Here is a 14,369-nt window from a genome sequence, read left to right as displayed (position 1 = left end):
CTTCGTGGAATCTACCCTAGTTCAGATGGCAAGTCACTGGATGCCTTTTGGTTTCATACGTGGCAAACGCAGCAACCTTGTGTGTAGCGAGTCAGCTGTCAAACACCAAACCATTTAAGAAAGTTATCATGTGATTGTCTAGGTTACGATTTATTTCGTCTTTAATGATGAACTAGCTATGCTAATAGCCCATTTTTCTAAACGGTTAAGAGCATACTTACTTTCGGAAGATCCGGAGTTTGAATCCAAGCCCGGCATCTCGCCTACTGCTGTCTAGGCTTACGCAGCCTGGCGGTAACTCAGCCCCCGTGCTTCCTTCGGTGGCACTGCAGCTAGCCACCCAAAGGGTAATACAGCTGAACGATCCACTCACTTATTCATCTATGCACAAAAATGGAGAAAGGAGTAAACTGTGTGAAGTTGGCGACTGGAATACCTATGTGGCACTATTCTTGTAACATTTTTGGAGGCAGTAAGGAACAATATGATGACTACATCCTGATAACCAAGGAATAACAGTCACCGTTTGGGCCAAAGTGTGACGCCTTTTATATAACGCTTACGAGAAGTTAACCGGTGACAACAAAATATACATGCACTTGTGTCTTAGTTATGATTGGTAAAAGAACAACTGGAGATGAATCGTCGTTATTGCAAACCGAAAAATCGATTACGCCATGTTACTCATCTCAATCCTACCCGATCTTTGTGGGACGACAATCAATATGATAGAGACGGACATTGGACATTGAATTTTTGCACCGTATTTTGGGCTACAGGCTCTTCGCGACAAAGATTCGAAATAGTGAGTACTCACCACGGATTCTACAAGTCTGGTATGCACCGCTTGTCAGAACACTCACCCGGATATCGATATCTATTCCTCAACCGGCCATAGCATGAAGACTTATGATCAAATGTGGCAGGAAATTTCACCAAACAACTCAAGAGGGAAATAGCAATTGAGTAAATTTAACATTCGGGAGTACATGATTCACAGCTGTAAAGATGACAGATTCCTGCAAAGTAGTATGAATCGCCTTCAGTTCTGGCTAGGTTTGATCAGGTGGATGTAAAGAGGTCTGATTAGTTGCTATTTAGGTTCAAATGTCACATTCTTGGCCCCCCTATTAAGAAATTGCCAACTCCATTGGGGTGGATGGGCAGTGTGAATCTCAGCACATGCATGGGTGTTTTTTAAGAATCTGGATATCTGAATATCGGTGGTGTGAGGGGAGTTTGAAATTACAGTTGAAAATTCGTCGCGTGATTGAAGTCGCTCTATGCTGACAGACCGGGAGCTTATATGTTCGAAGCGTCGTGGATTTTCATGAATCGCGCACTGCTGATAATTTCCAATAAGGATGAAACAGTGTTCCTCAGCTTTTCGTCATAGATTTGTTTCACTTGGAGGACGAAATCTCAGTACTAGTGAGTAGCCAATTAATTTTGCGTAACTTGTAAAAAAAACATCTGACAATTCGGGGATTATTGGTTTGGGCGGTTATTCCATTTTTTTAACCTATTGACACAACACATCACGAAGTGTTGACTGCTTCCATTAACAAATTTTTGAAGTATGTAGGACGGATATGCTAGTGTTTTTTATGTGTCCTAGTGCCCCTGTTCTTGAATTGTTGAAGTCATTATGGTATAGCTTCTTGCAAGCGTAACGCAAAGTGCCTTGGTTACTGATACTGTTCTTATCGAGCAGATTCAGAGTGACATAAGTTTTTACATACCTTGAATTCATGTATCAATTAGAAAGCGCTCGTATCACGCTCAAATCCCCGAAACTTAGAAACAGTAGCGAATTAGGAGGAGTTGAATAAATCTAACCCTTGGTTTCCCGATAACGTGTTGTTCCTTGTAACTAATCCAACTGCTTCGTCAACCTTGTAAGATTTGCTTAGAGCATGTACATTCATTGATGAAGACTTGAAGACTGTACGCCTTGTCCAAAGGTTGCACGCGACTTCCGTCTTGCTAGCTTGTGAAAATTCTTCAATCCATGGTCAGTAGGCCTTTACCTAACAAAGTCAGCAAAGTGGTCCCACATGTGTGAGTTGTTTAGTCTCCCTTTTCATTTCACGTTTGGTGTTTAGAAAACCATAAATGGGCTGACCTTTTCTCTTTAACCGATATCATACCTATATAGGACATAAGAGCAGTTATTTTCTTCCGTCTTTTCTCTCATAAGGATTGACAACATGGTACAATTAAATCAGCTGTTCTCCTTAGGCTTGGTGTCGTAACCACGCCACTAACACGACTCAACAATTAATCGATCAAAAATTCGGCAATTCACGAATTGATAATCTAGACCGGATAAAATAAGACTACATAGACTCAAATTTTTACAGAGACTTCCATACCAATAACAATGCAACTATTTCCACTGGCCATATAACGAACATAATATCTGAGAGTGAACGAGCACTTTCCTACTTGTATTAGCATTTCATATGGTCCCCCAATCTACTTATCCCCGAGCAGCATGATTTACTGGACGAGATTCATGGATTGCGAAAAGGAAATACGGAACTGGAGAGCCAAGTGGACAGTCTTCGTCAACGGCTGTTGGATCATCAAGATCGACCTGGTTCGACAGTACCCATCTCCGGCATTCCCGCACAATCGGCTCGTGTCCCACCGGTAACGCTTTTATTAAATCCAACCATATTCTGAATGAGGTTTGTAATTTGCCTTCAAAGAATCACCCCTGATTCTTGCAGCACCAGCTGCATCAGTTTCATGGAGGAAAGCGCATCCTCTGCTTTGGAAATGTTGATAGTATTTTTCGCCTGTTTAAGAATAGCTGGTGTTTTGATCCCGTTTATAATCTCCAGCCACCTCTGAGCTGGCTGTCGTCATCAGTTAGATGAATCAACTCACTGAGTATGAATATGGATGTATACTGTTCTATTGTACGTGGCATATCATACAGGTACATTTGTTCCGGTACTGTCAAGCAGGAACCTGCATTTTTACGATGAATTTCCGTGTAGTCCGCGAAATCACTACAACCCCAGCCTATCCTTTCCATAATCTATAATTTATAAAGAAGTATCCAATACTCCGAAAATGGGATTGGTCATCGATCATGAAATAGATTTTTTCAGTAAATAACAAAAGCGGATGAAAATAGTTAGCGGACCACTGAATAATTCCAGCACACACGATGTAATCGGTGAAAAAATACGAGAGCTCGGATGCCGTTTGGCCCTAGACGTGAACATTTCGGACACCAGATGTGAAAAAGAATCATTTTGAACAATAACATGGCTCCTCAGTTCTCGATGTTCAACTCCAATGCCCAGGCTGGGAATTATCCGCCTAATATTAGGCTTCGACAGCGGAGAAATAGCCAAAAAAATTGAAAATTTTGCAGGACAGAAAAGTTATTTTGTATTCACGTGAATCTCATCCGAATACTTCTCCCCTTGTAACGGTACGTGTAGTTAACCAAACAGTAGTCTAGGTGCGTTAGGCAGGTGTATTACGGGCGCTCATCAACCTCCGGCAATCCACTCGCAAGTTCAGACATCCTTGTCACTTTGGACTATGTACTTCGCCTACATGGGTCATCAGTACTACCCTTGTCTCTTATCTGATCCGACCGGAGCTAAAATCCGGATAGGGTAGAAGCAACTTACTACTGATAGGAGCACAGTCTAAGCCTCATGCATCTCTGCGAACTAGACCGAACAAATCCACCAAGATAAGAGGAGCATATTCTAGACGAAGTGATTTTTTGATTCGTACGCAACAAAACAAGTGACTACTTAGAAGTAAGCTAAGTAAATCCATCCAAATTTGAATCCCCGCTGTGTTCTACGCTTTGAAATCTGGTCACACTTGAGGTTTCATTCAAATTCTTCATCATTCCTCAGACCACTTTCAGTTCAACGTCATCCCTCACTGCTAATCGGGAACTGGAACGAACGAGGAAGCAATATATAGAGCTGACCAGCACACATGAACAACTGAAGAAGCAATTTGACGATCTCCAAATACAAGTGAGTCATTATAGATCATAGTCCATGTGTAGCGGGAGTCAGCTACTTAAAAACCGAGGGGATATGATTTTCCAGTTCAGTGTCTTTATGTTAAAGTAGCAAGAAGCTGTGTGTTACTGTATGCGAGAACTCTCCACCAGCAATGGGTACGCAAGTCACAAAACAGATACAAATAGGAGAATTTCAGAGATACGGATGAAGGACGTGTAGGTCAGAAACAAAATAGGGATTAACCAACCAATTATTCCTATCTGTTGACACATAAATTTGTTTGCGCACGCTTTGCCAACATCTCTTCAGAAGTCCCCAGGCCTATGGGGTGCACAATACGCGACCTTAGTATTATGAACTGTGCTCGAATAAAACTAGTGGGCTCTCTATGTCACGTGTCCTGCTGTCAACCGGACAGAGTGAGGAATTCGGTTGTTCAACTGGAGTGGTCTCAGAGACCTATTCAGAGTAAATACTTGAGTGAAGTAATACTTTCTAGATTCTTGTCATCAGACATAGACGTACACGTGGATTACAAAAAACATCCACCGAATATTAAAAAATCAGTAAAAACAGCTAATCAAGAGAGAACGTAACACAGGAGTAAGGTGATTAGAGTAAGGATGGATCAGTGAGGGCAGTGGGGTCAAATGTTTCGTGGAGATCACTAAAAACACGTAACCTGTCTGACGGCACGCAATTTATGTGGTTCCGGTCAAGGCAAACACCGTATCTGGACAAAATGCTGCTGGGAACAACGTTCCAGCTTATGGATACGGATGGCGGCCGCTTGAGCTATATTTAACATCGGTGTTCTTGCCAGTCTTGGCAGTTTTAGACTGCACTCTTAGATGACTTCAAAGATAGTACTGCTATATACGTGATGTCTTTTGTTTTCTAGGTGCCCCCAAACTGAACTGTTCATTTGTCGCACGGTACCTATTATCGCCCAATGTGGAATATGCTCATATGACTGAACTGTAAATTATGGTGCATTGAAATTATCTGATTTGAAAATTTAACAAACTGGCTGTAAATATCAGCACATCTTCAACATAACATTTTCAAAGTGCAGCAAACCCCATATGTTAATGAATCTTCTTTTCAGTCACAGAGAAGAACGTTAATTACATCTGGTATACAACCAGGCGGTCTGTCTGTCCGGTCATTGAATAGTCAAAATGAAGACACTGGTTTCCGGGAAACAAAACCATAAGATTTTCAAAGAATGCAGTGCTGTGTTATTTGAACTCACATAAAGATTCTCCAGAACTTCGATCAGTTCCGATGTCTGCTTCATTCGGGGGGCCGTGGACAGTTTTCGTAGAGCACCCAGGAACAGACGAGTCGAAAGTTGACCTAATAACCCCATCAAACCAATAGAATACCAGATTTGCAGACCACAACACATTAGTGTTGGCTTACAAGATTTATGCAGCTCGGATGCGCCTATCATTTTTTGTGCCCACGTGTGCCTATTGTTTTGAGATACCTGTACTAGGTGTCTGTGCTTAGTCCACGTAAAAAACAGGTTCGCAGTTTGCTTAGCAGCCGTTTTTCTGATGAAATACTGCTGTCTTATGTGAAATCAGGTGTCAATGTTTACCGGTCATTTAGGATCTAGGGCATTAAGGAAATGCAGTCAAATTGAGACATTAACTCAACATCAAAATGTTTATTCGATCGTACAGGCTTTCAAATTTCACCTGCACTTTCAATCGACTGACCATCGAAACATGCAACCTCCGGCCGTGTGAGAGTGTACGGCGAGCTCTCCAAAAGCTTGCGTAAACAAACTGATGTCCGTCAAGGATGCCCACTCCTTCCATTCTCGTTTAACTTCGTGATTGATGAAATAATGAAACGAACGTTGGAAGGTCCTCGAAATCCCAATATTCAAATAGCCTGTGGCGAAAGCCTTGTCACTCTGGAATATGCAGACGACATCGTTCTCATGTTCGAAGAGAAGGAGAAGGCGCAGGTGTCTTTGGATGAACTGACCGAAGTCATCCCGTCCTTTGGTATGCACTTTGCACCCACAAAATGTAACGTCACGCCCGTGGACATCCAGCCACTGAACACGCCACTTACAATCCAGGGGGAAGCACTCTAATATGTGGAGCATTTTACGTATCTTGGACGTTGTATTAGTTCTGACTGTAGTGTGACAGATGAGGTCAATACACGAATCTACAATGGTCCGGTCGCGTTTGCTAGTTTGAGACACGTACAGCTTCACAGTGGTTTATCCCTGAATCTCAAGGGACATGTGTATCAAGCTACAGTACGGGCTGTTTTTTTGTATGGCTGTGAGAATTGGCCTATTCAAGCAGCGGAACTGAGATGTCTTCAAGTGTTCGACAATCGTTGTCCCAAAATCATAGCTCGTGTGAGTTGGTGTCGGTGAATCCGTAACAAGGCAATTAGAAAGCGCGTTTTGGGTTGTGCAACGGGTGCTTCCATTGAAGAATGTGTCCACCACCATATGCCTAACCATCGTTTGCCGAAGAGAGTGCTGTTTTCAGTCCCCCATTCAAAGTGGCAGGAGCAAAGTGGTTGCAAACCCTTGACCTGGCAGGGGGTGTGAAAGAAATCAATAATGTTTGGGTGCTGTCGGTGCTACTCGCCTTCCAGGATGGGACTGCATGATTCTCAATGCGCCTGGTTGGAGACGCTGCAAGATATGGTTGCCAACCGATGTCAGTGGCGATCTTGTTGTCAGTTTCTATCCAGATTTCCTGAGTGAGTGTCTGGAGGTGTAGGCTCCTCAGAATGATTGTGTTAAGCTGGCGCCCTTCCCCATCCATCTTTATTCTTTTCTTCACAATAAGGCTTTCAAATAAGTCATGGTTGTACGGCAGTGAAGCATCGGCGTTCAACACTGACGTAATGCTGTCGATGATGATGATGTATTTTGGGGAGCACTGCAATACTACTCAGCAGCTCCTGTGTCGGACGAATCCACGATGTATGTTAATGAGTAGTTCGAAAGATTTGAAGCAAAACAGCGTGGTCACCTGGTGTGTTATCCTGCGTAATTTTGGTGTTGAAGCTTCGTCCACTATAGGAGGCACAAGTTAATCGCACTTCGCATGACTTAGATGGACGGCGTTTTTTGGTGTAAGAGGATTGAAAATAATGATACTGAGAACCATAATACAAAGCAAATTAGTCTATGTCGAAAGCTTTGGAGAAGTTGATAAAACCGTGTTCTATCATTCAATCGTTTTGACTTCGTATAGTCCTTCGCTCAATGAGAGACACACTAAAAAGGTCTCTACTGTAAATAAAAAAAATTCGTATTTTACCAAATTAAACGAAACCTCCATTCTTGCTCGTTGACTATATTGCCATCAATCAATCAAAAGCGGACTCCAGCATTTGCATTCACGTCATTTTGGTCTAGACAACCCGGTTTGAGTCCTGGTGGGATTACCCTGATTAGTCTACACTGAATAGAAGTGATGCTAATCATAGTAATTGCACAATGACAGGATGAGTACTTTTCAGACGACACTGATGTTAATTGCTTGAAAGGACACACTGTTTCATGTCGTAACTGAGCGTTTGTTTGCAACATTCTTGTGTCCCAATAGCATGACCAGTTAACCGTGCAACGGAACAACTTGCGAACTCAGCTGGATGAGGAGATTGGTAAGCGAGCTAAATTGGAAGAACGGCTGCGCTCTACGGATGAGGAATGGCGCGCAAAAATGGCCCAGACAGTGAGTTCTCATACTGTGTTTCAAATTCGAAATGTGCTGTTTCTGAAAGTTAGTCACATGAGGTTGCATTCTCTCAAAGAGTCCACAACAGAGGAATATAAATTTGGTCAGTGATACACCTCGTAATGATCTGACGGAGCCAAACATCTGCAATCTCTCATTCCATTTAATATATGCTTGCACTCAGCTAGTTGGTTGCGGCTCACACTTTAGGATATCTTGAAGTAATGTCCAATGTGATGTCCAGAGGTTTGTTAGCTTTTCTGCCGCTCACCTATCCGAGATTGACACAAATTCGAGCTTATTTTGATCGGATGATAGCCGGTGTAAAATTTAGGCCCCCACCATCGAGCTATTTCCCAAATTTGTAACATGAAGTAGAACCACACAGTAGTCTAAACTCCTGCACCAAATACAGCAACTATTCACACTGACTGAGCTTCAGTTTTTCGTCCGTTCTTGATTCTTTTATCCGCAGGAGAATTCCGAACAATCGCGTCGAGCTTCTTTGAAGATAAGTGAACTGCATAATGAGCTTGAACGAAAAGAAGCACAGGTTAGTTTCTCTGAGCGGAATACGGATGTTTCTAGGAGCAATTATTTCGGATACTATCCGACTAACTTTTTGATGTTTCAGATAGTTTGTTTCTTGTCAAGAGACAGGATTCTTAGGGTCAAACTAGAAAACTAGCAACTCTCAATCCAGAGCAGAAACTGGATTCAAAACTATCCAAACATACTTCTAAGATTAATCTGTTCAACCGAGTACTCCGTGATTTTTGTATGGCTGTGCGTAACAACCTGTCCACGGTGCACCCATATCTGAGTGACCAGTCAGAATAAGGGTCAGTAAACTACGGATCGCTCGTACTAGACATCAGTAATTTGATTAAAAAAAATAGGACCCTTTGAACAAAACTGGCACTAGTTGAAGCTTAAAACCACTTTAAAGGAGGAGACTTCGATGTATTAGGAAGAGCCTATCGATGGTGCGATGAAGTAAGCATTGAGTGTACAACCAGCTGATTGTTTACTTGTTCGGTCCACGGACCACACGTAGAAACTCCATGTTGACCGTGACTGTGCGCCAATTGGTGCATTTCATATGACCAAGACGCGCGCATGACAGACGAACCAGATTTCAGAGGCCCCGCTTGTTTTGAGAGACTACGTCTTTTGAAGCAAGAGGGTAGTCAGTCTGATGTGAATTCATGCTGACACACCTGGTCACCAGGAGCGTTGTTTCGGTTTACAGAAGAGCCATAGGGGAAGATTGGCTAGTGAAGGCAAAATAATTAAGCAGAGCGCGACCAAGAGCTCTAAGCAAGCCCCTTGGTTTCAAAAGATTAGCCTTAGATACAAGTAAACCGACAGCAAGAGTCATTGACGGGAATTCAGTTTCATAAATAGTCGTCAAAGCCAAAACTTACGACCAAATTTCCTGTCACCTATGCCACCGGTCGAGTCGAATGCTCTACTACGGATGACCGACATTTGTTCACAGGATACTTAAGACGACAACCGAAGGTGACATTTCAAGAGGTGAGCAAAAACACTTGACCAAACCAATTCCCGTGTGTAAATGTCGATGGGGAAGGAGACGTTTCTGACGTAAAAAACGTTTATATTATTCCGAATAACCGAGTCTTGTTCACGCGTTCTATCTTACATTCACAAATACCACGTAAAAATACTAGTATACGACGCGTATAATGGAGTCAGTCAGTTTCATTATAAACTTCATCAAATGCTGCTGTGCTGGTAACCGTTCGAAGCTATCCTTTAGCTGTCTAGTCTTTGTTTCTCTCGCTTAACATGTCGCAATTCAGTTGGACTGAATTGCAGTGACGTTTTAGCCAACTCCAAACTGAAAGTGATGCACCGTTTCGCTTACGAAAAGGCTACATGTTGTACTTGAATACATTTAGGTTCATGGTGTGTAAACCGTTCTGTTGATAGGGCCGGGTCGTTTTAGAGGGTTAAACACCGCAAAAGTTGATGTGACCCAGTATTCTTCCATGGTTCATGGTCGTGGAAGGAATGATTTTGCTCTGCCGGTGAATCTAATCTATACTGAAAAGCCGAGAAGCACTGTACGACTTTTTCATTCTTGTTGCGAATCATCAGCAGTGCGCATCTCACGAAACTCAGGGAATTTCAGACCGGTGGTTGAACACAACCATTTGACCACGGTTGGCTGATCGCCTACAACGGAGCCACTCAGTACATTAACACGTGATGTGGCTCCCTTGATGGAAGGATGAATGGCGCTGTGAGGACTAATCACACTGCTGATCAGCCGCTCATGGCCAAACGGTTAAGTGTTCAACTACCGGCTGGAGAGGCCCGCATTCGAGACATCCTGGAGTTTTGTAAGATGCGCACTACTGACGACTCCCAATAAGAATGGAACAGCTGTACAGTGCTTCTTGGCTTTTGACAATAGATTGGATGAAATTTTCATTGAACTAATCCACGAATTTAAGTGTTTTAATAAGGTATTGACATTTATTTCACTACTTTCTAAAGGGAGCAGCAAATCCCATAACTTGGCTTTAACCTAAATGTGATTGTTAATACGCTAAGCTAATCGGAATTCACTACACCAAGTCCATGAGAGAACTTTGACGGCTAAAACAAGTCGATGCAAGGGGGTGGTAACCGTAAAGTATGGTTCCATTCGCATCTGTGGAACTGTATCAGAAAGTCAGCCCAGTGCTTGAGTGAAAAATCGCGGAGAACGCCAACGTGGAGTAACAGAATCACGCAAGGCAACGGGCTGCTATGAAGAACTTTGTGATACTCAATACATCAATCACACCCAATTGTGGAATGTAACTGCCACCAGTTAATCGGTCCGTTCCATTCAGTGTTATTTGGCGTCACACAGCAGGGTCGATAGTATACTAACGAACAGGACTCGAATGTTTTCCTGTTTATAAAAAGGAACAAACCACTTGGAGCCAAACTTACTGTTTTTCTGTGGAAGCTGCAAGGGTATCTTTTTGACTTTCAAAATGAAATCAGTATCGACTTGGTAAAAAGCAATCCATTGTAAATTACGGACGGAGTTGTATTGCGATGCCTAAAGGCGCTACATATTTTTTTAGATTACCTGTCTCACCAAGGAACTGGAACGACAGCAGTCCTCGTCAGCTATGCGTGATCGATTGTCAGATTCGACAAGTCAACAGCTTCTTCTAGCCGATCTACAGGTTCGTCTGCGCCAAGTCACAGAAGAGCGGGATCAGGCAAAAGAGCAGTTAAATGTGGCTCTTTCTCACGCCGAAACATCTTATGTTGATGCTCAACAACAGATTATGCTTGAAAAGGTGAGTAATTTGACTTCTATCGCCTGTCGTACCGAGGCCTACCTACCTCTTCTTCGAAAGTCTTACCCTAAATTTCAAAGGGATCTTTAATCATTGTTATAGCCGTTTCGTCAAGGACAGGAAACTGGAAACTGGTGAAAATCATGAACAAAACAAGCCAGACAAGTACCAGCTGTCGTTTTTTCATCACTGAGCGCCCTGGGGTCACGATTCGGTGACATCTGCTACTGCAGCGATTCTTCAAGCGGTTAAGAGACGGCTACGGGAAATAATCCTGCTGTTGTTGTGCAACCAAGTTCGATGTCTAACCATTTAGGGGGATAGTGATTCTGTTCGGTTTAGCGATACCTGTTCACAGTCACTGTATTTGAGATTCTAGAAGCTTTTAGTAAAAGCTTCCGCACTGTTGTTATTCCTAATCCACAAACCGATTTGAATTTTGTGATACCGGCTACACAACCCCACCTAGATTAAAATTATGGCCAATCGTCTCTCACGTTGTAGCTGACGCTGTACGCAGAACAGCAGTCTAACAGCTGCTTTACTAGTCTACTTTTTCCGTCATTTAATGCTTCTTATTCCTTTCTTATTAAGATGATCATGGACGCCAAAGTGTCGGATTAAAAACGCCAATTCAGTTCTCATAGATTTCATTCACCGACGACCGAACCACGTAGGGTCCGGAGGTTACCAAAATGTAGTTGCTGACCAATTTTATGTTGGTTTTCCACTACGAAAAATTTATTCACAAAGTCATAATCCACGCTATATCTGACCTTTTCTCCCTCAACAGCAAACATTGCAACAACAGGTTGCCAACTTGACGCAGACGGTAAGCAACGCCAGTGCAGAAGCTGAGCGCTATCAACGTGAAGCTCGTCAGGCCAGTTCGCGCATACAACAGCTTAGTCGTCAACTACAGGAAACCCAAGACAATTGCGATTCGATTGCCAGACAGAGGGATAACCTTCGGGACCAGTTGGATCAGGTTGTTTACCCAGCGGCTTCGTTCTTTCTCTTGAAACCTTCCCCGTTTCCATAACTGCCGCGATGTGACCGAAGTAGGCTGGGCCATGATGCTCAGACCAATGGTTGAGATCTTAAAATCCCTAACTTAAAATGTTTTCCTGAATAACAGAGCATTGAAAACAGCAGTAGCCACGCAGAATAGATGATGTTTGTGCAGTAATGTATGTATCACATTGCAATCTTTACTCCATAAACCACTAACTTATGTGTTGCAAAAACCTTACGTTTTCAGCTGAGGCGTTCCGGAGGTCGCAGTGCAACCAGTGGAGTTAGTTCCGTCGCCAACTTGTTTGGAATGAGACCCGCCTCCGCAGGACCCGGTAGTTACGAAAACCTGGGCCCGTTATCAGCTTCTGGTTCAGCCAGTCAACTGTCACGTGAGTTGGATCGAGTACACCGGGAGTACGAGGCTACTCAGGGTCAGTTGCGAGCTGCCCAGGATGCCGAGCAGTCGGCGAAAGCCGAGGCGCAACAATTGCGCGAACAAGTTGCGAAACTGAAGAACGATTTAGAACAACAGGAAAAGAAGGTTCGAGAGTTGCAAGAACACAAAGAAGCTATGGAAAAAGACATGGTAAATATCGGCTTGTTTTTTACACGTTTATTGAAATAACTTGTTAGATGAATAAAACTTCAGGTACAACCGAAGGGACCATGTAAGCAGAACACCGAATCCTGTAATAGTAGAATAGAACCATTACAACCAGTGAGTAGTACTAAGGCACGAAATCTCAGAATAATCACATCGGGACGGACGTAAGCTGCGACGAGAGAAAAATAGTGTGATAGTACTAAAGCAAAAGGAATCAGCAAAGCAACTGATTGACGTCACTTTTGTCTAGCTTTCTCAACAGAGTTGTATTAACTTTAAATGGAAAATAGAACGATGCTTTACAACGTGAGCTATCTGACCGCGTATTGGATTTTTTCATCCCTATCTTCGCCATTAAACTTCTCCAGGCCAAACGTCAACAGGAGGAAATGGAACGAACACAATTTCAACAGAATGAGACCAATGAGAAGTTGAGGTGGGCTCAACAACAACTTGCGGACAAGACTAATCAGGTAGGGATAGATTTTTACCCTGTTTGAATACCATAGAAATGAATTTAGTTAATTTCTACTTTCAGGTGTACTCTGAACGCAGCTTACTGAAGTGATCTTTCACGTGGTTAGAAATAAAATGCGTTTTATAGTTTGGAGTTACTTCATACTGCCCGGGTAGGAACCGAACCGTCTTATTTCCCTTCACCAGAGTGAACGTATTCGCTCAGCGTAATGCCATCTTCCGCACAATAATAACTCGGTCCAGTGAGAAGTATATTCAAAATGTGGTTAGCTCATATACCTGTATATGACTTTAAATTCGTTAACAGCCATCTCTCTTTGTTGTGCCGCCAGAGTGGCATCCCATCCGGCCAAATGGTATCCCTCATGTCAAGCATCGAATCGACGTCTGTCCTGTTTAGCATAAACAATAGCTACTCTGAGAAACCATCAGTGACAACTTCGAAAGAGCAACAGATGTCAGTGGTCAAACTCCAGTCTGCTGACAGATGTATGTTGAGTGAAAGCTCTATCAGTTGAGTTGCAGTGTTGACCGGTTATTGGAGCTCAGCAGTGTATATCCTTGGCCGTGCCGGGGTTTTCACTCCGAACATCTGACATGCGAAGCCGAGGGTGTTACCACTACTCTGCTAGCTCACACTGAATGTATCTGAATTGCCACGTCTGAACAAGCGAACATGTTCACGCTTGAGTGGTGTAACTGGTGGGCCCGACGACAAATCAGTAACTATCCTGGTTGTGTCAATCGATTGACCCGCCTCTCAAGACTAGAATGGCACTGTTGACCATCAGCTCAACATCGATTGAAAATTTGAAAGCGTGCTACGATATACTTGGTCTCAACGGCCGTATGGATACCTGTCCTCTTCTTGCGCTGGTGCCGTTTTTCTGGTTTGCCCACTCTAAATGAGGAAGCACTGGTCGCGGGTTTCGTATTAAACCCTGCCCGAACTGCACATCCTTGGTCATGCAAGGATTCACGCTGACACACGGGGCAACTGTATTGTCGTTAGTCCATCAGCGAAAGCTAAAGCCGCCGGAATAATCATGTATGAACGGAACATCACGTTCTGGTTTGACCACAAAGTTTGAGTATCAGTGAAACTCGAGTTCACTACTTTCCCTCTTCAGTGCGGACAGACCGAAATAGTCGCGCCAGGTCAAGTTAATTGCGCTTCAAACAAGTGTGTGATGGATAGAAACTA

General features: G+C 43.2%; 1 protein-coding gene across 1 annotated transcript in view; it reads left to right on the top strand.

The window, feature by feature from the left end:
- T265_03134 (hypothetical protein) overlaps positions 1-14,369 on the top strand; it is a gene marked incomplete at both ends in the record, with an annotated part of 98,484 nt that overhangs the window by 82,126 nt on the left and 1,989 nt on the right. The window contains 8 exons of the mRNA XM_009167547.1: positions 2,497-2,655; positions 3,894-4,019; positions 7,607-7,735; positions 8,214-8,291; positions 10,846-11,067; positions 11,861-12,055; positions 12,329-12,670; positions 13,057-13,161. Of these exons, the coding sequence (XP_009165811.1) occupies positions 2,497-2,655; positions 3,894-4,019; positions 7,607-7,735; positions 8,214-8,291; positions 10,846-11,067; positions 11,861-12,055; positions 12,329-12,670; positions 13,057-13,161 (1,356 nt within the window). The remainder of the gene's footprint in view (positions 1-2,496; positions 2,656-3,893; positions 4,020-7,606; positions 7,736-8,213; positions 8,292-10,845; positions 11,068-11,860; positions 12,056-12,328; positions 12,671-13,056; positions 13,162-14,369) is intronic.

This window comes from Opisthorchis viverrini (assembly GCF_000715545.1).
Source record: "Opisthorchis viverrini unplaced genomic scaffold opera_v5_43, whole genome shotgun sequence".
Classification (NCBI taxonomy): domain Eukaryota; kingdom Metazoa; phylum Platyhelminthes; class Trematoda; order Opisthorchiida; family Opisthorchiidae; genus Opisthorchis; species Opisthorchis viverrini.
Note: the sequence above shows the minus strand (reverse complement) of the source record. Positions and strands in the feature narration are given on the sequence as shown.